Source organism: Diospyros lotus, chromosome 1 (assembly GCF_014633365.1).
Source record: "Diospyros lotus cultivar Yz01 chromosome 1, ASM1463336v1, whole genome shotgun sequence".
Lineage (NCBI taxonomy): Eukaryota > Viridiplantae > Streptophyta > Magnoliopsida > Ericales > Ebenaceae > Diospyros > Diospyros lotus.
Window position 1 is genome coordinate 47,986,338 of NC_068338.1, and position 25,533 is coordinate 48,011,870.

At 40.4% G+C, this 25,533-nt stretch overlaps 2 protein-coding genes across 2 annotated transcripts; one reads left to right on the forward strand and one right to left on the reverse strand.

The window, feature by feature from the left end:
* Positions 1–4,802: 4,802 nt before the first annotated feature.
* On the forward strand, positions 4,803–7,508 carry LOC127789054 (probable (S)-N-methylcoclaurine 3'-hydroxylase isozyme 2). The gene is made up of 3 exons (XM_052317810.1): positions 4,803–5,541; positions 5,649–5,937; positions 6,765–7,508. Exons 1-3 carry the CDS (start codon positions 4,937–4,939, stop codon positions 7,374–7,376), a joined length of 1,506 nt encoding a protein of 501 aa, XP_052173770.1. The 5' UTR covers positions 4,803–4,936; the 3' UTR covers positions 7,377–7,508.
* Positions 7,509–20,915: 13,407 nt separating this feature from the next.
* LOC127792636 (probable (S)-N-methylcoclaurine 3'-hydroxylase isozyme 2) lies at positions 20,916–23,660 on the reverse strand. Its single transcript, XM_052323227.1, has 2 exons — positions 22,492–23,660; positions 20,916–21,836 (listed from the first exon to the last, which is right to left on the reverse strand). Exons 1-2 carry the CDS (start codon positions 23,407–23,409, stop codon positions 21,219–21,221), a joined length of 1,536 nt encoding a protein of 511 aa, XP_052179187.1. The 5' UTR covers positions 23,410–23,660; the 3' UTR covers positions 20,916–21,218.
* Between the last annotated feature and the right edge of the window lie 1,873 nt (positions 23,661–25,533).

Below are 25,533 nucleotides of genomic sequence, written 5' to 3' on the forward strand. Positions count from 1 at the left end.
TGAAATAAGGGCCAAAGTGTTATTTGAAAGAAGTTTGGGGTTTTAACTTGGATTTTAAAAGTTGAATTCATTCTAGCTTTGGATTTCAAAAGCCATTCAATTATAGGTTTGAGTCTTTGGAGTCCATAGCTAAAATTGTGACAAGTGGCATAATGTGATTGGTTGGAGAAATCTATAAAAAGGTACCATTGGTTGTTATCAAATCATTCCAAGAAAGCAAGTTTGATGAGTGAAGCACTCTAAGAGGAGGAGCTTGCTCTAGAGAGAGAGAAGGGAGTTCGGCAAGAAGGCGGGAAGAAAGCGGCGGAAAACAAGCCTCGTCGGAGTTGCGGGTCTTTACCGGAATTCGCCAAAATCAATTAGCAAAAAACTGAGGTAAGTCCGATTTTTTTTTGATAATCTTGTAGAGGGGGAAGAGAGGGTCGCGTAGGTTCAAACAAGGGTCGAATCTGAGTTAAAGCGAGGGAAATATGGCCGAAATACGAAAACGACGCAATGCTGTCCGAAATCTGGCAACAGCGCGTGAGATACACGCGTCGGAAGTGGCTGCGCGTGAAGGCGCGTGAGCCACCTTCCAGGGGCGCGTGAGAGGCCTATTTTCCTTCAAATTTTTCAGTTATGCCCCTAATTTAATACCCTTCAATCCTATATAAAAATATTTGGGTTTAGGTTTACCGAAACATGTATTTTCTACAGAAACCTAGGCCGTTTGTTATGAAATTATACCGTCGAAGAGATAAACCAACAAGGTGAGACTCCTATACTCCAAATCCTATTTTTTATTCTCTTATGAGAGACTTCTATTGCATGAGACGTGTTTCGTGAAGTTTTTACACATAAACACTTGTTATTCTCTTATGTGAAATCATGCTGCATATATGAACTGTATTTTTCTGAAAAATATATGCTGTTGGCTTTTTAACTGTTGCATTTATAAAATTCGTGTGGCCATACTGTTGTACCTATTTTTTGTTGGCCGAGAGCAAAAGTCAGATATCCCCCGAGAGGCGCTATGCGTGCGCCATCGAGAAAGCTCTCGTGGGGAAGACCGTGAGCCTAAGGGACAACGGATATGGTGCTTCCATGAGTGCTATGAAGTCGGGCCAAATTGACATGGTTAGGGACCTCCCGAGAGGCGCTATGCGTGCGCTATTGAGAAAGCTCTCGTTGGAGGAGGCTGATGTGTTCACGAGGCATTTTGGAGTAGTTCTCGTTGTCTTTTCATACATTTTATACCTGATCATATATCAATATAAACTGTTTTTGGAGTTTCTCACTAGAAGATTCATTTTCTAATTGGACTATGTCCCTGGAATATTCAAACGTTCCAAGTTCGACGAGCGGCTCTAAGGGAAAGGAGGTAGTTGAAGAATAAGTTTAATTTACTGCCATTGTATGTTTAGCATATTCTTGCTTATGTGCGAACCTATGTAATTTTGGATATGTTTAAGATATTCAATTATCATTTGCGAGAGATGATGTAATACATTTTGTAGACGTCTTGAACAATTTATGATAAATAAAGTATTATGGTTGAGAACCATATCAGGTTCGATATAGCTTCCGCATTCCAGATTTTAACGCCTTTCTTAGTTATTCGATTATTGGGTTTGTTAAGCTGAGAATGTGAAAATTAGGGTTTTTGGGATATTGTATGATGTATGATAGCTATTGTGATATGAAAAATTTTTATATTTCCGAAATCCTAAGTTATAACATACTCAAGAAATTTGGGATGTTACAGAATTGATGAGAAACCCAGAAGCCATGCAGAAACTTCGTGAAGAACTTGATCAACAAATCCCAATTGGCGATGCCATAAGAGAGTCTCACCTCCACAGCCTCTCTTACCTCCATGCATATATGTGTGAGAGAAACCCTGAGATTACACCCTGCGGCGCCACTTCTTCTTCCCCGCAGTGCCGGTAAGAGCTGCCAAAGTGATAGGCTTCACCATCCCAAGGAACGCCCAAGTTTTTGTGAACGTATGGGCCATTGGCAGTGCCGTACCTGAGTTTTTGGGGCCTTGAGGCGAAATGTAAAAAATGGGCCCCCAAATGTAGCCGCTGAAAGTTGAAACAAATCTGAAAGAGTGAATCTAATGAGCCAATCGGTAATTGAGAGGCAGCGAGCCACCAGTAACAGTGAGCAATGGAGCAAGAGGCAGCGAGCCACCGGCCGGCCACAACCCACAAGGGCGAGCGACCGAGCAGAGCAGCGAAAGGCGATGCTTGCTGGGCGAGCAACTGAGCAGCGAGCCACTAGCCACGATGGCGAGGCGAGCCGGTGAGGACGAGCGATCGCCGACCAAGCAACGAGAGAGCGAGGGCTAGAGCGAGAGGTCGAGGGCGAAGGGCGACGGCTCAGCAAGAGGAGAGAGAGGCAGCGAGCGACCGGCGACGGAGCAGCAGTGAGAGGCGAGAGCGAGGGCGAGGCGCGACGGAGCGAGAGAGGTGGGGCTAGGGCAGCGAGCGAAAGAGATGGAGGGAGAAACTTTGCAGATGGGAAGAGGGTGGGCCGCTGGGCTGGGCTGGGAAATGGGCCCTTACAAATGTAAATGTTTTTTATTTATGGCCCCCTAAGCAATGAAGTTTCCATGACATTTCCATGGGCCCTGAGGCAACTGCCTCATGGGCCTCATGGAAGGTCCAACTCTGGCCATTGGGAGAGACCACACCATTTGGGAGAAGAGAACCCATTAGTGTCCAAGCCCGAGAGGTTCCTCCTCGATTCTAGTTTGGATTTTAGAGGAGATGACTTCGAGTTCTCGCCAAATTTCCTCAGCAACTAGACAAAGAATGAGAAATTTGGGGTTTTTTCGGGGAAAGAGAAACCTCTAGTTGTCATAAGAGAATAAAGACGAGGCCCCACGAGCATGGCTCAGCGGTAAAGCATGTGAAGTTTCACATGAAGTATCAAGAATCAAATCCTTGTGATGGCATTTGTTCGATATGAAGGTGTGAACTGAATGTTCTGTTCTATGTGTGTATAGGCTATGATCGCATCCGGATTTGTCTGACGGTGAACCAAGGGGGAAGGCTGTCCTTTCCCAAGACTAGTCGGACGAAGCTCAAAACTTGGTTTATCAAAAAAATAAAAAAAATGAAGACAAGAACTCCATTCACAAAGTTAAGTTAATCATGTCTATAAAATTTAGATTGGATGGTCAGATGAATAATATGTCAATATCAATTCGGTTGATTGCGAATTCAATTCTCACCCTGCACAAGGACTAAAGGCCTAACTTACGATTTATTTTTCTTGATGTAATTGAGGATACGAGCATTAAGAATCGCATTAGCACGATCATCTAAGTTAAGTTAATCATCTTAGGATTAAATAAGAGTGTGTTTGATTACACATTTTTTATGGAAAATATGTAATTATTACACATTTTTTATGGAAAATAATAAAACACTCTTAATTTTTTCATGGAAAAATATGTATGGTATAATCATTTAAAACTTCTTTCCATAAAATTTATTTTTTAAGGGGGTGACATGATTTTTGTTTTCTAGTCAATATTACCTAAAATTAAATTCTAAATAATACAATCAAACACATTTTAAATGACGTTTTCTTTGAACAAAATACATCGGAATACATGTAATGCATTTCGTACAAGTTTCTTTGTTGCAATATTAGAAACCTATTTAGGAAGTGATATTGAATCAGCTTCCCACCTTTTTATACAGTTAATACTTCACCAATAATAAAATATTTACTAGATAAGGATAAATAATTAAAAAAATATACACTATTGATCAATATACCCAAGATTCAGAATTTTTTAAAAATTCAATGTGGGCATTTAAAAAAAATAAAAATATTAAATTATTATATATAATAATTTTTTAAAAAATTTATGATGGACAACTGTCCATGACTGACTGTACGTGGCTCGGCCACTCTTCTTAAGATGTTTTTAGTGTAAGTGGGTAGGATCGATATTTGAGTTTTGTGGACGACAATTTTAGTGCATATTGTCAATTATATTACTTATCATTTAATTAAATATTTTATGTGACAATCATGATGTTTACTATTATTTTTTGCAATCATGAAATGTGATTATATATGGTGTCACTATCTTAATTTGCACAAAAAGGAGAAATATATATGATATAAAATAAAAATTAAAAAATAATATTTTTTAAAAATATAAGAAACGAAAACACTAGATAAACATGTAAATAAAAATAATATAAATGTTATTTTATAAAGATAATTTTTATTATAAAAATAATTATTTAATCAATCATAAATATAAATTACATCATTCATTTAAAAATATATAAATATAAATTATTTTCATTTCTAATATTATAGCATAAATGAAATTCCTTCCGTCTTTGAGACAGTCACGGAACCGCTATCTTTTCAACAAAGCTACCAATCGGCTTATTTTGCAGTCTGACTGGGTGACTCCCTCCCTCCAGGCTAAGGCGTCTGACATTTAATTTCCCTCCTTTGACTTCGTATCTCTTTCCTGCTCCCTCATTTCTGAATATTTTAGGCCTAGAAATATATATAATTGTTAATTACAAAAATTATAATAACTATAAACTAAAATATACATATTTTAAAAAATAAACATAAATTTGAACTACAAATACAAACTTAATACAAAAATTATGTATAGTTTTATATAAACATAAAATAGGTTTAATATATAAAAATTAGCGCCTATATGTCTAAATTAAATTTAATACATACCAATAAATTTAAAATTTTATAAATATATTTACAAAAAGTCAATTGCGTGAAAAGATGTTTATCTTATCACCAAATCAGGCCACTAGAACTTTAGCAGCAGCAGCAGCAGCCAGGAGCCGGCATCACTTCACTCCATCAACATATATTTCATTGCTTCGAAGAGAGACTGCAAGCTTCAATCCTCATTTTATTGAATTGATTCACTTGTTCGTGTTCAGCCATGGCCGCTGCAGAAGCAACCCATCTCATCATCTTCCTCATCTTACCCATTCTACCAGTCCTCTTCTTCACCTTCCTCATCAAACGCAGATCATCATCACCCAAAGCCCCGCCTCTTCCTCCAGGCCCTCGTCCATGGCCCATCGTAGGCAACCTCCCCCACATCGGAACCAAGCCTCACGTCGTCTTCGCCAAATTAGCCCAACGCCACGGCCCGCTCATCTCGCTCCGGCTAGGCACTCAGCTGGTCGTCGTAGCCTCGTCTCCGGCGGCCGCAGCCGAAATTCTCAAAACCCACGATCGATTCCTCTCCGGGCGCTACGTCCCTCACGCGTCATACGCTAAGAACCCGGACAAGAACCACATGTCGTTCGGCTTTACGTTCGAGTGTAACGATCACTGGAAGTTGCTCCGGACCGTCTGCCGGACGGAGATTTTCAGCGCGAAAGCCGTCGACGGCCAGGCTGGTATAAGGGAGAAGAAGGCGGACGAACTGGTCGGGTTTTTGAGCTCCAAGGAAGGAGAGGCCGTGAGAATTGCAGAGCTTGTGTTCGTCGGTGTCTTGAACTTCTTGGGGACTATATTTTTTTCGAAGGAATTTATTAGGTTGCGTTAAATATTAGGATATTATTATAAGCTTATCTTAATTTAGGCAAGATGGTATTAGAGTCTTTTTCATATGTGCTTTGTGAATCCGTTATTTCTTCTAACAGGTTGGAAGGAGCGGGAAGAGGCGGCGCTGAAATTAATGGCCATATGAAGCGGCTGGTGGAGGTGTTGTCTAGGCCAAACTTGTCCGATTTTTATCCATTTCTGGGAGGGCTCGACCTTCAGGGTTTGACAAAGAAGTTTGAAGGGGCTGCGGCGCAAATTTTTGGAGCCTGGGAAGAGATACTTAGAGAGAGAAGAAGAGGCGGTGATTCAAAGATGCCTGCTACAGATTTCTTGGATGCTTTGCTGGCTAAAGGATTTACAGATGCTCAGATCAATTACTTGTTCATGGTACTCTCTCTCTCTATGCGCTAAAAAATCCCCAATTTTTTTCTATGACCGTGACGTGTCTAGACGTTTGAGTCACTCTCAAGGGTTTGGTTTTTGTTCAGCCAATTCTCTTTCAGTAATATTTTTTTGGTTGGTTAAGTTTTTATTTTTTTAAATAAAATATATTAACAAAAAAAAAAGGCAAAACTACAAACAAATGCAACGACATACCCTGCAGGACATAATAAAACTAGGCCTCAATAAATAAGGCACACCCAAACAAAATACACAAAGCAGACAAATCAAGACATCAAGCAGGATCCGTGCGAATTGGACCACCCTTCTCAGGAACCTGCTTGGCTTTTGATCTTGCTAACGCATTCTGCTTCTTCCTTTTGCACTTTCGCTGCGACTTAGACTTCACAGGAACATACTAAGGCTGGAACTGCCAGACTGACCAGATGAAGTATCCCCATCCTCAACCCGAATCCTCTTCCCCTTGTCCTCCACAACCATATCAATCCCTTCCCTACCCTCCATTCCCACCGGCAAACTCTCATCCTCAAGAGAGGGAATGTTCATATCAGCCACAGAGAGGGAACAAAAACAATTTGCTACTTCCACCTCAGAAGCCCTAATTAAGCTGAACCGAACCAGACAAGGTCGCTCCCTCGGCAATACCCATCAATGACTCACGAGAAATGGGTTTCTCAACAAACACCTGGCGAACCTCACCTTGAGCCACCCCCCTAGTATTCTTACGTTTCAGTAATTGTTTTCCCCATGTTATTATCGAGTGGAATTTGCTATTTGCTAACGAAGATGCATGCCCTTTTAATTCAATCCAGGAACTGTTTGTGGCTGGAACAGATACTACTACCTCAACAATCGAATGGGCCATGGCGGAATTGATGAGAAACCCAGAAGCCATGCAGAAACTTCGTGAAGAACTTGATCAACAAATCCCAACTGGCGATGCCATAAGAGAGCCTCACCTCCACAACCTCTCTTACCTCCATGCATGTGTGAAAGAAACCCTGAGATTACACCCTGCGGCGCCACTCCTCCTTCCCCGAATTGCAGCCCAGAGCTGCCAAGTGATGGGCTTCACCATCCCAAGGAACGCCCAAGTTTTTGTGAACGTATGGGCCATTGGGAGAGACCACACCATTTGGGAGAACCCATTAGTGTTCAAGCCCGAGAGGTTCCTCCTCGATTCTAGTTTGGATTTTAGAGGAAATGACTTCGAGTTCTTGCCTTTTGGTGGTGGAAGAAGGATCTGTGCTGGGCTGCTCATGGCTATCAGACAAATTCACTTGACTTTGGCTAACTTGGTTTACCAATTTGAGTGGTCTCTCCCAGACAACGCACTTCCTCAGCAACTAAACATGAATGAGAAATTTGGGGTTTTGTTGGAGAAGGAGCAACCTCTAGTTGTCATCCCAAAGCGAAGACGATAACTCCATCCGCTAAGTAAGTTAGTCATCTTAGGATTAAATAAGTGACGTTTTCTTTGAATAAAATACATCAGCATACATGTAATGCATTTTGTACCTGTTTCTTTGTTGCAATATTAGAAACCTATTTAGGAAGTGATATGGAATCAGCTTCCCACCTTTTTATTATATTAGAAAAATAAAATCTAAAACCAAAGTTAATACTTCACCAATAATAAAATATTTACTAGTTAAGGACAAATAATTAAAAAAACTATATTAGCTCTGTGAGAGTAGAAGTTAACTTAAAACATTTAATATCCTTAAGAAGTTTTTAGGATAAGTGGGTAGACTCGATATTTTAGTTTGTTTCATGGATGACAACCTTAGGTCTGCCTATTCTAATTTGGGTTAGGATCCACATTTAACTAATGCAGGCCTAACCGAAATGACCAACTAGACATAAAATAAAAGAAATTATTTAGTGCATAATTCACATTTGTGTGAAATTTTTATTATGGTGAAAATTAATTTTGTAAAAAATATTTTAAAATAAAAATTACTTTCAAGTAAGAGTAGTATATCACTTGGTCAAATCATCTCAAAATATTTTGTATTATTGTATGTGTATGACTAAGTCATTGGGAAAACTATTTTTTATAATAAGATGACTAGAAATTAAGAAATATTGACAAATGTATTTATGTAAGTAATGTTATTTGAATATAAAAGTATTCAAATAATACTTTCATCCATTTTCTTTATGTAGTATACTTTCCCCTCTTAATTCAGGATAAACAATCTTTCATCCATTTTAGAATGCATCCATTTTCGTTCCTAGCCCTCTTACCGGCTACTTGAACAATCTTCAAGATTATGAGCCAACTATAATATCATGGACTAATTGATGGATGCCCTGGTTCCCGGAAGGGTGATTTTTGCCTAACTATCACAGGATAGAAGGTAGAAATCGGGATTGTGAAGAACACTTCACTGGTTACGTTTTTGATTTTTCATTAGCCTCAAATGAAAGGAGATCAAAGCCTTATATAGTGGCTGGCAATGACCCCTTAGATGCCTAAGTACATGAATGCAGAGAATGTAACTTAAGCAACTACATGAATGCAAGCAATAATGCTGGAAATAAAGAGATACATGAATGCTGAAATAAAAGAGCAATTAAAGGAAGTACATAATGTATGCAATTATGTATCTATTAAAGGAGCCAGATCAAGTGAACTGACTTGGCTCTTGGTCTTCATCTGATGGCTGGACGAAATGGGCTGATGGGCTTGCTAGACTAGGCCTGTGATGGGCCAGGCCTGGTGGGCTTCATCATGCTGGGCTAGGCTGGCCCCTTGTGGCTGCACTGTGGGCTGACTGTGCATGCTGGTGCTGGGCTGGGGCCCCAGATGGCGCCTGCTGGTGCACTGCTTGGTAGGTTGGGGCCTCACTTGGCGCAGCTTGCTTGTCACTGCTATCGGGTTGCTGAGAACTCTCGCCAGTTGCGCCAACTCCCGTGCTGCTGTCCGAGCCGGGTGCGGCCTGAGCCTCAAGGGTTGAGACTTGAGATCCTAACATTCCCCGCCCCTTCGGAAGCATCTTGTCCTCAAGGTGCAGATGCGGAAACTGGTAGGCCAAGTACTCGGTTGACTCCCAAGTTGCTTCCTCTGGCGACATGTTCTCCCACTGAACCAATGCCTCGGGTGTCTTCTTCCGGTTCTTCTTGACCACACGGTAGTCTAGGACTCGCAAGGGCTGGACTAGCAGTGTAGTGTCTTCGTTGAGCTCTGGCAAGTCATGCACCACATCGGTCAAGTTGCCTACTTTGCGCTTCAGTTGGGAAATGTGGAACACCGGATGGACTCGAGTATCAACTGGCAAGTCCAGCTTGTATGCAACCTGCCCAATCTTTTGCAAAATCCTGTAAGGCCCATAATAACGATAGCCAAGCTTCATCTTGGCTGCAAGTGTGACGCTCTTCTGCCTTCGTGGTCGCAGCCTCACATAAACCAGGTCTCCTTCTTGGAACTGTCGGTCTTGTCGCCCCTGATCATAGTAATTCTTCATTCGGGTCTGTGCCTTGGACAAGTGGGTCTTGAGCTCCTCCAGCAGCTCATCTCGATCAATAAGCTCGCGGTCCACAGTGTCCATCTTGGCAGACTGCGGCGTGTAAGACACCAATGTTGGCGGTGCTCGCCCATACACTGCCTCAAACGGGCTGCGCCCCAAAGACTGATGGAAAGAGGTGTTATACCAGTATTCTGCCCATGCGATACGATCGGCCCATGTGTGCGGGTTGCTTTGTGAAAAGCACCGCAAGTATTGCTCCAAAGTTCTGTTGGTTACCTCAGTTTGATCGTCGGTTTGTGGGTGATAGGAAGAGCTAGCTGATAGTTCGGTCCCCATAGTCTTGAAAAGCTCCTTCCAGAAATGGCTGGTGAAAATTCTGTCCCTGTCTGTCACGATGGTCCGAGGTAGGCCGTGCAAGCGGACCACTGTTTGCATAAATACTATTGCAATAGACTGTGCAGTGAAGGGGTGCACGAGGGGTATAAAGTGGGCATACTTGCTAAGTCTGTCAACTACAACAAGTATAGAAGAGTACTCCTGTGACTTTGGCAGGCCTTCCACAAAGTCCATGCTCAAGTCTTCCCAAATCTGCTCCGGCACGAGCAATGGCTGCAATAGACCGCTAGGCTGGGTCGAGTCACTCTTGGCGCGCTGGCAAGTGTCGCACTCTGCCACGTGCCTAGCAACCTGTTGCTTCATGCCTTCCCAATGGAATAGTCGGTTGAGTCGTTGCCATGTGCGGTAAACTCCGGAATGTCCTCCTTCCCTTGAGTTATGGAAGTGCCGCACAAGGGTAGTGCGCAGGTCATCAGCATCTGGCACATAAGCTTTGCCTCGGTATAACAGTAGCCCGTTGCGGTGCTCATAGTCACTGGCAGTCTCAGTGTCCTTGCTGGCTTCAATCAAGTCCTGACTGCGCTGGTTGGTGGCTAAGGCATCTCTGATCTGCTGCCAAATTGCCCAATTTGGCCCCGTGATAGGCAGTAGCTGAGGGCTGTCATCTCGTCGAGACAAGGCATCAGCAACCTTGTTCTGCGCCCCTGGTCGGTAAACAATTTCATAGTCGTACCCCATCAGCTTTGCCAACCACTTCTGCTGGTCTGGGGTCACTATGCGCTGCTCCAATAAATGCCTCAAAGGCTGCTGGTCAGTCACGATTTTGAATCGTTGCCCCATCAAGTAGGGTCTCCATACCCTCACTGCCTCAATAATTGCCAACATCTCCTTGGCGTATGCAGACCATGCGGCTTTGGCTGGGCCAAGGGCTTTCCTGAGGAAGGCCACTGGTCGACCTTGCTGCACCAATACTGCGCCAATGCCAATGTTGCTGGCATCAGTGTGAACCTTGAACTGCTGTGCAAAATCTGGCATAGCCAAGACAGGAGTGCATGTCATGGCTTGCTTCAATGCGGCAAAGGCGTGGTCAGCATCGTCTGTCCATTGGAACTTATCCTTCTTCAATAGCTGCGTCAATGGCCTAGCAATGGCCCCATAGTGCTGCACAAACTTCCTATAGTAGCCTGTAAGTCCCAAAAATCCTCGCAGTTGGGAAACATTCTTCGGCTTCGGCCAAGACTGGATGGCTGTAATCTTGTGTGGCTCTACCTTGACGCCTTCAGGGCAGATCCTGTGCCCCAAGTACTCCAACTCGGTCTGCCCAAAAGCACACTTGGACAGCTTGATGCAGAAACTTTCTCGGGCCAGTATGCTCAAGACTTGCTCCAAGTGCTGCAAATGCTGGTCCCTAGTCTTCGAATAAACCAGGATATCATCGAAGAATACTAGCACAAACTTACGTAGCATGTGCTGGAAAATGTGATTCATGGCCGCCTGAAATGTGGATGGTGCGTTGCACAGGCCAAAGGGCATAACCATGTACTCGTAATGCCCATGATGCGTGCGAAATGCTGTCTTGTGTATGTCTCCCGGGTGCATCCTGATTTGATGATAGCCTGCCCGCAAGTCTAACTTGGTGAAAATGGTGGATCCTGCTAGCTCATCTAGCATGTCATCAATGGCTGGAATCGGAAATCTGTCCTTAACTGTGGCTTTGTTGAGGGCTCGATAATCTGTACAGAAGCGCCATGTCCCATCCTTCTTCTTGACTAGCAAAACTGGTGATGAGAAAGGACTGGTACTAGGCCGTATCAAATTTTTCTGAAGCATCTCCTTGACTTGCTTCTCAATTTCTTCTTTCTGATGGTGGGCATAACGGTAGGGAGCAACGTTGATGGGTTGCTCATCCAAAAGTGGGATGCGATGGTCGAAAGGCCGGCTTGGTGGCAGGTTTGTGGGCTCCTGCACCACTGTGGGGAATTTAGCCAAGACCACCTGAACATCTGTGGGTAGCTGCGGTACATCGGTGGATTGGAAACTGTCGGATGCGCGTGGCTGTGATGCTATCTGTATGGCATAGCACTCACTGCCAGCCCTAATCAGTTTCTGCACCACGTTCACCTCTACTGCCCTAGGAGTGCCCTGCTGCATGGATAGGCGAACTTATCGGCCCCCTAGAGTGAACTCCATGGCCATCTGCTTGTAATCAAAGATGACTTTGCCCAGTTGGGCCAACCACTGTACACCCAGCACTATGTCTACTCCAGCCAAGGGTATGACATATAAATCAACAGAAATATAGATATGCTGGATTTTAAGACTTACTGCCTTGCATTGCTGTGTGCATGCCAGGCGCTCCCCGCTAGCGACTCGCACCTCAAATGGCTCAATGATGGTAGTCGGAATCTGTAACTTGTGGGCTACTTTGGTGCTGATGAAGTTGTGGGTTGAGCCGTTGTCGATCAGCAGGCTGGCAACTTTGCCCTTGAGCATCGCTGTCACCCGCATGGTTTGTGGCCCAGCGGATCCTGCCAGCGCATGAAGGGACACCTCTGGCAGATCCTCGGCCTCCACCCCGCTGTTGGCTGCAGGCATGTCATAAGGCATTTGTGGGTCTGACTCTTCATATTCCTCCTCCTCTGGTGGCTCTTCAACTTCAATCAGAAATGATTGGGCCACCTTGCACTTGTGGCCCGGGGTGAATTTTTCGTTGCAGTTGAAACAGAGGCCTTGCTCACGCCTCTTCTGCATCTCGTCCCATGATAGGCGCTTGACGCCTGGTGGTATGTACTTGCTGGTTGCGGGTTGTGGCGCAAGTGGTGGCTTGGGTTTGGGCGCCCCAGAACTGGATCCGACCATGGATGGCCCTTTGTATGCCATTGCCTTGCGCGTGGCACGCAGTTGATCATCCTTCAGCCGAGCAATATCAATTGCTTGGCGCATCGTGGTGGGGTGGTGGGTCGGTGGAGCTTGACTTCTGCAGCAATATCCGGAAATAGGCCCCCAATGAATGCCCCGATCAAGGCCTTCTCTGGCCAATCTTCGACTTGTGTGGCCACCCTTTCGAATTCCCGCTGGTAGTCCCTCAAGGATCCTGTCTACCGCATCTTTGATAGGACTTCATCGTAGTCCACAAAGCCGGTAGGGCCAAAACGGGTGCGTACCTCCATTTCGAAATCCTTCCAACGGATGCCCCTGCCTTGGTTGTCATAGGTGCGTGACAGCCACTGCTACCAATGGCTCGCCTCGCCCTCAAGGTAATAGGCGGCATACTCTACCTTTTCCTTGCTGCTCATGTCTTGTGACTTGAAAAATAAATTGGCACGGTTGAGCCAAGAGATAGGATCCTCACCCGAAAATGTGGGAAACTGTAGGCGCGGTTTGAAGGCTGGCCGGTTGGTGCTTGTGGGATTCCAGTTGCCGCCTCGTGCGTCTGTCTCGAATTCACCATCAGAGCCTGATTCAGATTTGTGGCTTGCTGATGCAACAGATCGCCGCCTGTGGGAAGATGAGCGGCTACTGCTGCGCCTTGGCGCCTATTGCTGCTCCACCAAGATGGTCAGATTTTGTAGCGTCCGCTCCAACCGTGAGAATTTTTCGTCCATGGTGTTGGCCATGTTCTCCAAATTCTCAATACGGTCCTTGTGCGTCTGTCCTGCCGCCATTGTTGGATGACCGTTGGATAGACAACTTCTGGAAATGTCTTCCAAGCACCGAGCTTCGAAAAGAGACTGTGGGCAGACTCTCAACGAGAGCACCAATGATGGATGCCCTGGTTCCCGGAAGGGTGATTTTTGCCTAACTATCACAGGATAGAAGGTAGAAATCGGGATTGTGAAGAACACTTCACTGGTTACGTTTTTGATTTTTCATTAGCCTCAAATGAAAGGAGATCAAAGCCTTATATAGTGGCTGGCAATGACCCCTTAGATGCCTAAGTACATGAATGCAGAGAATGTAACTTAAGCAACTACATGAATGCAAGCAATAATGCTGGAAATAAAGAGATACATGAATGCTGAAATAAAAGAGCAATTAAAGGAAGTACATAATGTATGCAATTATGTATCTATTAAAGGAGCCAGATCAAGTGAACTGACTTGGCTCTTGGTCTTCATCTGATGGCTGGACGAAATGGGCTGATGGGCTTGCTAGACTGGGCCTGTGATGGGCCAGGCCTGGTGGGCTTCATCATGCTGGGCTAGGCTGGCCCCTTGTGGCTGCACTGTGGGCTGACTGTGCATGCTGGTGCTGGGCTGGGGCCCCAGATGGCGCCTGCTGGTGCACTGCTTGGTAGGTTGGGGCCTCACTTGGCGCAGCTTGCTTGTCACTGCTATCGGGTTGCTGAGAACTCTCGCCAGTTGCGCCAACTCCCGTGCTGCTGTCCGAGCCGGGTGCGGCCTGAGCCTCAAGGGTTGAGACTTGAGATCCTAACACTAATTCCCTTAACATCAACTTCATAGTGACTTAAGCGCATAATTATCAAATAAATCAGCGCATATTTCTAATTAAACATGATATCATTAATTGCTCCAAATGCTAGTTAGTTGGCAGTTAATTACTTAACAAAGCTTTCTCTTGTCCTTCCTTATCCCTTGTCCACCACACCCAGATTCAAAAATCAATTAATTAAAAAAAATATCCAAAAAAAAATTTGGTTAAAAAAACTATCCAATCTTTGTTGTATATAACAAATGGGTTAATTCCAACTGATTCCCATACCAGTTCAGTGATTCTACTCTCCGGCAGCCATGGACGCAATCTTGAGTACAGAAGTAAGCAATCCCTTGTTTCTGTTCATCTCGGTTATATTACCAATCCTCGTCTTCATGGCCATAAATATCAGATCAGCCAAAGCGTCTGCCTCCAGGCCCTTATCCATGGCCCTTATCATATCCGCAAGTTGTGTTTGCCAGTGCCTACAATTCGTTGGCGACTTTGTTGCTGTCGAAGGATTTCATAAGGTTAGTGAGGCAGGAATTAGGAGTGATCAGGGGCAGATCTAGGGGAGGGCTGGCCTCCAGATCCGCAAGTTGTGCCACCCCCCTCCCCCATATGGGCCAGATTCGGGTAGATCCAGAGGCAAATCTGGGGAGGGCTGAAGCTAGCATGAGTTGAGGAAGAAGGTGGTGGACTTGTGGAGCAAGCTGACCGTGTCGGATCTGTACCCGTTTCTTAGCCGGTTGGACCTTCAAGGCCTGACAGGAGAGGCTGAAAAGGTGATGGACCACACCTTTAGGGCAAGGGAAGGGATTCTTGAAAGTTCATTTGGGTTCACTATCTCTAACCGCCAAGCCATTTGCAGCGATCTATACCCAAATTTGGCTCTCCAACACCACTCATCATTGCTAGCGAAGCTCAAAACCATCGCCAAGACTAATGACCCAAATCCACCGTCATTGCTGGTGGGGAAGGCAAAATCGCTCATCGACAAAAGTTATAGACACAGTATAAGACAACTTTAACCACCAGATCCGTCGATTGCGACAACCAATGGAAGTGGCAATAGCGACAAGCAACAGCAACGGCGACGATGAGCAAAATGACAACAGTGTCTTCTTTCATGATTTTGGGGAATTCTTCGGCGTCTTTTTCGAGCAGATAGAACAGAGTTTTTTTTTTTTTTTATGATTTTGGAGAATTTTTTTATTTATTTTTGTATTGGATGATTGATATTGTGTATTTGATTATTGATTTGTTTATTTAATTATTAATTTTGTGCATGTGTGTATTTGATTATTTTGTGTATTAGTGAAAATTATAAATAAGGTAAAATAAATAGAATTAATATTTATTAATAAATAAATAAAATAGAGAGTGAAATAAATAAGAGATTATGGAGTATTGATGGAGTACACATAGTTTTTGAAATAAAATAAAGATAAGGAGTGAATTGTTTATAATATAATAGAGATTAAAATAAGAAAGTGAGTTGGAAATGGCGTTAATCATTTACAATTGGAATCAAATAAAAATGTTATTATAATTGTGACTCGAAATTCAAATTTGATTATTATTGAAATTTATCTCCAATTGAGGATTTATTTTTTTAGCTCATTTTTAATTATAATATGAATTTATTTTAAATCCTTTTTTATATACATTTACAAATAAGTGATACATTTACAAATAGATACCTAATACCCTAGAATTATTACAACTATATCACTATATCACTGTTATTATATCAATATTATCATAGTGGTATTTTGTTCTTTTTACAAGTGATTTTTCTCAATTTGGTTTTTCATGTTAAATTTTTATATTCAGGCTTTGGAATGGTCATTGCAACCATCTCTTAGGCTTTCCTCATCATCGGTCTCTGTCTTCACCAAATGTTGTCATTTGCTTTCCGATTGCCATTGACCACCACCTTCTCACCTAATCATTGTCGACTTGCTCATTTCATCTTCTTCGTCTCCCTCCTACATTGCAATCGCCATTGCTGACGACTTGTTTTCCCTAGTAGCCGATCTTCAAAGCTTACCTAGATCTGGCCCAAATCTGACAAGTTTAGTCCAAATCCGACCCGACCAGCTAAGACCTAGATCCAGACAAATCCAAGCCTAACCCATCAAGACCAGATTCGACCCGTTAAATCTGTCTAGACTAGATTTGCCTAAATTTGCTGCACAAATCGGCTATCCTGGTTTGTTTTCTATTGAGATTTTATTTATTGGTTGTTTGGTATTATTTTATCTTCATAATGGTGATCTTGAAATATAATATTCTATTATTAGATCAGAATATTAGATTTTCATTATGACAAATTAAGAAGTGTACAATTTTGGCACAAATGAATTTAGATGAATGTGAAGTTATTAAGATAGATTTACATTGGTAAATATAGAGTCATTAAGGTCTGTAAATATATGTTGAGACTGATCTTATTGGCTATACTTTGAGTATGGCTGAGAATATCCACTACAATAAGTATTGTGTGGATTTGGTTGGTATTCGTCAACGAGATTAATTCTTTGTGATTTTATTGGAATAAAGGATTATGAATAATTATATATTTGAATTTCATATCAAGGTGAATTTATTATAATTATGAACCAGAATTCAAATTTGACTGTGATTGAATTTTATCTCTAATTGAAGACTTATTTTCTTGTCTCATCTTCTAATTAGAATATGCATTTGTTTAAATTCTTTTTTATATACATTTATAAATAAGTGATATATCTATATATAAATAGGTATCTATTATTCTCAAATTATTGTAGCTATAACACTATTATTATACTAATATTATTATAGTAATATTTTATTCTTTATATCGGTAGCTTTTTCCGATTTAGGTTTTTTATGTTCGTTTGTGTAATTGATGGTTTGATTGTGATTTATTTTTAACGTAAAATCGTAATAAATGTTGTGTCTTTACATGGCTGTGTCATGTGGAATTGGTTCGAGGAGTACGTCACAAAGGTTGGAATTAATTAATGTCGCTAGAAATCAATCGAATCTAATAGGAATGGTTAGAATGATAACCGAATCCGATGGACTTTCCTAGAAGAAGGCCGCAACCGATTGATGACGTTAGAAGACAATTAAGGCGTGTTTGATAGTCATTTTTTTTCATGGAAAAGACAAATTTTTCACCTAATTTCCAACTTGTACATTGTTTGACAGGCATTTTTTTTCCAAGAAAATCATTTTCCTTACAATGGTCACGTGAGGACATTTTCTTTCAAATCATAGAAATCAAATTCCTTGAGGAGGGAGATGGAATTTTCTAAGCAATTGAAAGCAAGGGGCGGGCGGCAGTTGGGGGATGAGGGAGAAGGGCAGATGAGTGGAGGAAGGTTTATAAATTATTTATATTTTGTATTTTTAATAATTAATAAATATAAATATATAAAAACAAAAAATTATGTATAAATTATTTTTTTGGAAAACAAAAAAAAAATAATTTTGTAGTTTTATTTATTTGGGAAAATAATTTAATTAATTTAAAATACATTATTATTTTAATTTTTTTGTACAAAATTTAATATTTTTTAATACATTTTTACCATTAAATTCCATAAAAAATAACCAAATTCTATGAACAATATTACCAATCAAATAAAATAACATCATTTTTCAGATAAAAAATTATACCAATCAAATAGATTAAACTTTTAATTTTCAAGAATTTATTTTTTCTACAATTTAATTCCCCAAAATTTATTCTCTTTTCACTCAAATTCCACCGTTATAATTAAAGGCACCCTTAGATTTGGTCTAACTTTCCAGAAACTCAATTGGATATGCAAGACATCAATCGCTAGAAGGATGGTGAGGATGCCAGAAAGATATAGCAGAAAGACAACTTGGGTCAACGTAAGGCATCTCGGTTCTAATAGTGTTTGGCTTACTGATTTGTTAGCTTATAATCTATTAAATTAGCTTATAAATTATAAAACTTATTTTTTATGTTTAACAACGTTTAAAAACTTAAACGCTACTAAACTTATAAGTTAAATCAACAGCGTTGGAAAAAAACTCCCCCCCCCCCCCCCCCCCCCCAAAGCTTTTCTAGGTAAGTTCTTAAAGAGTTTTTTTGTGTTGATCAATGAATTTATTAATTTACTCTCAAACAAAATATATATTTTCAATTTCTATCATTTTTCATCTCTCTATCCTTTTTGTCGCGGCCACTGTTAAACCCATCTCTGTCTGTCGCCTCCAAGCAGACCCATCTTCATCGCTATCGCCATCGTCCATCACCTCCTTTGTTCACTATATATATATAATATATATTTATCATATATACACATATATATTTAATATATATATTTTAATGTATATTAAATTAATATATTTAATATTTTTATTAAAAATTAGTTTTTTATTAATTTTATTTACATTATTCAATAACATGTTTATTTTTGTCTTTTTATCAAGTTTTAATAGTTTATTAACTCTTTTAAATTAAATATATAACTATTAACTGATAATTTAAAAGTACATTTATTCAAATACGTTATCAGTTTAAACGCTACTAAATTTTTAAGTTTTATATAACTTAAAAACTATATATTAACACATCTTACTTACAAAGAAAAAAAAAATGATATCCTTTTGTTCTTGTTTTCCCATTAATTGCTTGTTACGGCCGGGTCCAGTTAATGATAAAAAGACGTAATTCAATTTGCTGGAGGAATTGTTAACGGCAGGATCTGATTCTAGCACCTCAACGGTGGAATAGGCCATGGCAGAACTAATTAGGAAAGAAGAAGCATCCATGCACAAGACTCCAGGAAGAACTTGATTGCCAAATCCCAACTGGTGTCTGGTGACGCCCTAAGAGTGTCTCATCTCCACAACCTCTCTTACCTCCAAGCATGCGTCAAAGAGGCCCTAAGATTGCACCCTCCAGCGCCACTTCTTCTCCCTCGCCGTGCCACACAAAACTGCGAGGTGATGGGCTACGTGATCCCCAAAGACAGCCAAGTTCTTGTCAACGTTTGGGCCGTTGGTAGAGACCCCAACATTTGGGAGGATCCTCTCTTGTTCAAGGCAGAGAGGTTTCTGAATACCAACTCATCTGCTTCGGATTTCAAAGGGAATGACCTCGAGTTGTTGCCTTTCAGTGGTGGAAGAAGGATTTGTTCTGGCCTGCCTCTGGCTGCCAGACAAATAATTCACCAGACTTTGGCCAACTTAGTCTACCATTTTGAGTGGTCTCTCCCTCGCGACATGGCTGCTCAACAGCTCGATGACTCAGAAATATGGGGGCAATTTGGAGAGAGAGCAGCCTCTCATGCTAATTCCAAAACGAAGATGGTGATGATTAATGAACGTGGAAAAGCATAATTGGTGAAAATTAATGTTTAGTATATTGTTCTAGGTAATGGAAGTTGATATATATATATATATATATGTATTTGTTAATTTGGATTGTCAAACTTCTCATTTCAATTGTTCTCTTCTGCAATATTTCATGTTGGTGATGATACTAAATATTATATTCTTAGGTATATCATTTGTTAATCAAGATATAGATTAGAAAATGTGAGATATAGAAAGTATCTTGAATGTTTGGTCTTTTCAATTTATTTGTTAAATTTATTGGTAATCATTGAAAAAGAAGTCACTTATCTTTCATATTCAAAATAAACTTATCTCTTCTCCTCTCAAAATAAGCATATATTGGTCTTTATAAATAAGAAAAAAATAACGATTGTGTCCTCTAGTGTATTTTAAAAAATTTAACAAACAACTTGATAAAAATCTTAAAATACTTCTCAACCTTATCTTAACTATTCTATATTTTGATCCGAAAAACATTCTGACCTTATCTTACTTATTTTAACAAACGTTACCTTAATACTTAATTCAGACATGTGAGAAACTTTAGAATTTTAGGAGATGTTTTATTATAAACCTAATATTGTTGATTTCCACTTAAAACATTTTCTTCGTTGTATGACTTAGTTGTTTAAATATCTTCTTGATTAACAAAGAGAGGGAAAATACTTGCAAAATTTTTCCTACTGTAATTAATGTAATGGTTATCCCCAAAAAAAACAAAACACAGCAACTAATGTAACGTAAATCAAAATTTTATGAAGTGGAGGTAGCATGGAGAACGAGTCCTCGAAGCAGTGGCGATTAATGAGAGGAAGGAAATCGAAGTTGAAATTGAGACACAAACATCAGCCCAGTTAGGTAAAGAGAGGACCCATTTGAGATAAATTATTTCACCATTTAGGCCTTCAAATTGAAGTCACATCTTTTTTGGTATATTTTGATTTCCAGATGTTCAGTCCCAATTAAATCCAACTATGTTTTTTTCTACACCTCTTCTGACTTTTATAGGCTAAATATAGGAGAGGCAGTACTGTTCTCCACTTAATTAGAACAATTGATGATTAATAACATTTCAAGTTTTTCTTCTATTATGTGTTGATTTAAAATATCTTCTTTGTGTCCAACAATTTTTAATTACATCTGGTATCCTTAAAAAAGTTAAATTTAGATGCATATTTCTCTGCATCTTAGAAATTATACTCACCTCCCCTGATTTTATCAAACATTTTTGTATCTTACTGTTTCGATAACTATAGTTAAAATTTTAAAATGCCCAAACAAATCCCTACAAGTAGCCAAACCAAAGAGGTTACCCGTGCAGAGGTCCATCAACAAATTAACAAGATTGAAAGATGAGGTGAATGCTACAGTCACATAAATTAAATTGAGAAATGATTCTACAAAAGATAGAATTTGAAGTTAGAACCATACAGAAGAATATGAGATGAGGAGGGTGCACAATTGATTTGGATGGATTATTTTTGGCCGATACAATCCATCAACATAAACTGCCAGAGATCGAGAGTAATCTGAAATAGGAAAAGAAGAATCCAGAGGCATTCAACAATATCGTACTAAATCCGGTAGCAAGCCAAATTGTTGAATTTATTTCACCAGTACCACCATTTGCATGTCTAATTGATGATAAAGGTATGATTACCTTCTTCGTTTCGGAATGAGCGTGAGAGGTTGCTCTCTCTCCAAAGATATCCCAAATTTCTCACTCATGTCCAGTTCCTGAGGAGACTTGTTGTGAGGGAGAGACCACTCAAAATGGTACACCAAGCTAGCCAAAGTTAGGTGGACGTGCCTAACACCCATAGGCAACCCGGGACAAATCCTTCTTCCACCACCAAAAGGCAACAATTCGAAGTGGTTCCCTTTGAAATCCAAACTAGAATGATTGTTATCCAGAAATCTCTCGGGCTTGAACACTAGAGGATCCTCCCAAATGCTGGGGTCTCTTCCAATGGCCCATACGTTAACATGAACTTGGGTGCCCTTGGGGATGGTGTAGCCCATCACCTCACAGTTTTGGGTGGCACGATGGGGAAGGAGAAGTGGCGCTGGAGGGTGCAATCTCAAGGTCTCTTTGACACATGCTTGGAGGTAAGAGAGGTTGTGGAGGTGAGATTCTCTTATGGTTTCACCAGTTGGGATTTGGCGATCAAGTTCGTCACGGAGCTTGCCCATGGCTTCTTCATTCCTAATTAGTTCTGCCAAACCCCATTCCACCGTTGAGGTATTTGCATCAGACCCCGCCATTAGCAGTTCCTGTAGCAAATTGAAGTACATTTTTATCATTAATTAGACCCAAAATGACCGGGAATTAAAAAACAGCACGTGCCTACGATATGCAAGGAATTAAGAACGAATAACATCAATCCCATCTTAGAGCATTACTATTTGCATAGTTACGTGGAAATGATAACTTCAAATGCATAATTAATGTTCATAGAATTAAATAATTATTGATTTTCCTAGAGATAATATATCAATGCAAGGATGGAAATGAACAAGAGAAGAATGGCCATTTTTAGGTAACAAAATGTCAAATAAGTAGTGAAGAGCACTTTATAATTAGTGTGTCTATTTATAGTTAAGACTAAAATATTTAAAATTATGAAAAGTTAAAAAAGAATTAAGTAAACAAGCCACGCTATAAAACGGTGAAAGAGTGTGATTAATTAAACACAAATTAAGAAAAGACACTAAGGTGTTAAAAAACTAATTTGGTTCTTAGGCGTAACGAGTCAGCAATATTTAACGGAATTCTTCGAGGCTTGTAATAAAAAATGTAAAAGATAAAGTCTTTATATCAAAAAAATTATGTAAGGGCAAAGGAAAAGGGGAAAAAATTACATAAGCAATTGTTTTACCACAGTTAGGAATAAATAATGGAAGAGAGAGAGAGAGAGAGAGAGAGAACCAAGAGCAAGTAGTTGATCTGATCATCTGTAAATTGGTTTTGGAGCAAAACATCGAGAAAATCTGCAGGCGTCCATGAAGCACCACCACCACCACCACCATCTCTTCTCTCTCTAAGTACCCCTTCCCATATACCAAAGACCTGCCCAGCCACCTCATCGATCTTTCTACTCAAGCCCTGAAGGTCCAGCCCGCCCAGAAACGGGTACAGATCCGACACGTTCGGTTTGCTCAACAAGTCCACAAACCGTCTCACCAGCCCGTCCTTTCCCCCACCCCTTGCCGCTTCCTCAAAACTCAGAATCTCATCCTTGGAGAAACTGACGCTCCCAAACACGTTAAACACCGTTGCTAAAACAAGCCCTCTGATCCTTACATTCTCTCCTTGCTTCGAGCTCAAAAAGCCCACCAATCCCTTGACCATCTTCTCTCTTATGGAGGATTGTTTCTCGATGGCTTTTGGGCTGAAAAGCTCTGTCCGGCAGAGGGTCCGGATGAACTTCCACTGGTCGGTACACTCGAGCGCCCACCCGAGTGACACGTGGTTCCGGCTGGGGTTGTTGGCGTACATCGCGTGAGGGATTTGGCGACCGGAGAGGACTCGGTCGTGGGTCCTGAGGATTTCGGTGGCGGCCGCCGGAGACGATGCTACGACCAGCAGCCGGGTACCCAGCCGGAGTGAGATGAGTGGGCCGTGCTGCTGGGCGAACTGGGCCAAGGCCACATGGGGCTTGGCTCCCATGTGGGGAAGGTTCCCTATGATCGGCCATGGATGAGGGCCTGGAGGAAGAGGCCGGACGGCTCTGCTAGATTGGCGCTTTATGAAGAAGACGACTAGTGGTAAAGCAAGCAAGATGAGCAAAAACAAGAGATCGGCCGGCATGGCTTCAGCTACCAGAGAAACAATAGAGTATTTCATCAACAAATCATCAGGAAATGAAAGAGTTTTCCCAATTTCATATCTTCCCACGGAGCTCTCGTTCTTGTTTGGAAATCTTTGCAATAAATCGTGTGGTGGAGTGACGAGGCAGAGGACAAAGGCAGGACCAGTCCTTTCCCAAGCGGCAACTGGAGTCCACTCCAGTCTCCAGTAGGCATCACGTCGCGTGCCGCTGGCTTGTCGTTGCCATTGAGATTAGGTTACAGACAAAATATTATGACTCGAGATAATCTCCACTCTAGGCGTGAGAAAGTGCACAATAAATACTAATATTTATATTTTTTATTATTTAATAAAAAAATATCTTTAAGCCTAAATAAATAATATTATTCTCTTGCACATGCAAATAATTTTTTTTTATTTCTAATTTCTTCATGCTTAGAGTTGCACGCACCCAACTTTGATGATGAATATTTTTTCTTAAAATAATATTATTTATCTAGATTAAAAATTTAATTTAAATGAGATATTTTCATTAAGTAATGAAAAGATCTAAGTGTCAATATTTATTGTGTATATTTTCATTGCCTAATCAAAAGATGTCACTTAAACTAGAAATAGATCTTCAATCTAAATAAATAACAATACACTTTGTCTTATGTCATCTTTTTGTGTTATTTTCAGTTAGAACCTTAAAAATTATAATTTTCTAAACACCAAATAAAACTTCTGCTCGTGATAAAAAAAATGAATATAAGAAAAGCAGAAAAAAAAAAGCCCAACTGTGACCCTACCATGAAGTGAGTGTCCGGCCCAAAGACAAGGCAAGGAAGGCGTAGGGCCAGGTTGGAGATAATCCACTCTACAGCCCTAGTTAAGAGCCCAAACCCATTAGTAATAATTTTATAAAAATGAGAGCAGGAGTTTGGTGATTGGTGTTTGCTTTTCCTTTCTTCTTCACCGTTTGAAATGAATGAAAAGTACAGAATTCTCTCTTTTACTATTTTAATTCAAACCCCTTAATTCTCCAACGGAATACAAAGTTCGTTGGTTCAGCCATTCATATAACCTATATATATGAATGAGCTTCAAACAACCGATCACACAACCCCCTTAATTCTCCAACGGAATACAAAGTTCGTTGGTTCAGCCATTCATATAACCTATATATATGAATGAGCTTCAAACAACCGATCACACAACCTGAGAATTATTGAGTTGTGAGCTAACAATTGAACTAAATTGAATGAGCTTGCTCTTCTATTCCTCTCCTTTTTGTCTGCTCAGAGTTAGATCGGATATCATTCGAAAGGCTTCCATCATAATCATATTTGAATATTAGTTGATGTTGTTTTATTTACTTACTTCAAATTTGTTGAAATGAACGACAGAGTCGGCGGTGCGACGAGTTAGGGAAATGATGGCTAGTCCCTGTCGGAGGGATTGGTGGTGGGGCATGCCCAAAAAGAATCGAAAAGACATCCTTGCGGTGATAGCCTCTAATCTCGATTTCATTCTCTACTTACAACTTTGATTTTGGAATTCTTTGATTATTTCAAACGTTTTTATTAATTGGTTGGAAGACAATATGGCCACAACGAATGAGGTGGTATAAGTAGGACGATAAGCTTCCACTTTTTAATCTTTTTGCTGCTATTGATATATAGCATGACAGACAGTCCTTCGATATATTCCAATTCTAATTACACGACCCTTACAAAATCTCATACATATATATATTATATGTGTGTGGGGGATATTTAATACTACACCGACTGAATGATAAAAAAATGTGTGATATATAAGATAAAAATTGTATTCCATAACATATAAAAGATATATGTTATATAAAAATAATCTCTAGATAATACTTATGTAATTATATATTTCTCATAAATAATATATATCGAGTAAAGCCTGTCTCGATACATTTTGCAATTGAAACTGTAGGGTCAGATCGACCCACTCAACATATTAAATGATAGGGGTGGACCAGTTAATCACTGATAACCTTTTAGCTAGCCTTTTTAGAAGGACAATGTCAGCCACTGTACACTACAGATTTTGACCATCGAAATTGACTATTAAAATTATTTTTATTCATATTTTAACCTGGCTGGTCTTCTTATATGGATTCGTATTTTTTAATTATTTTTTTTTTTA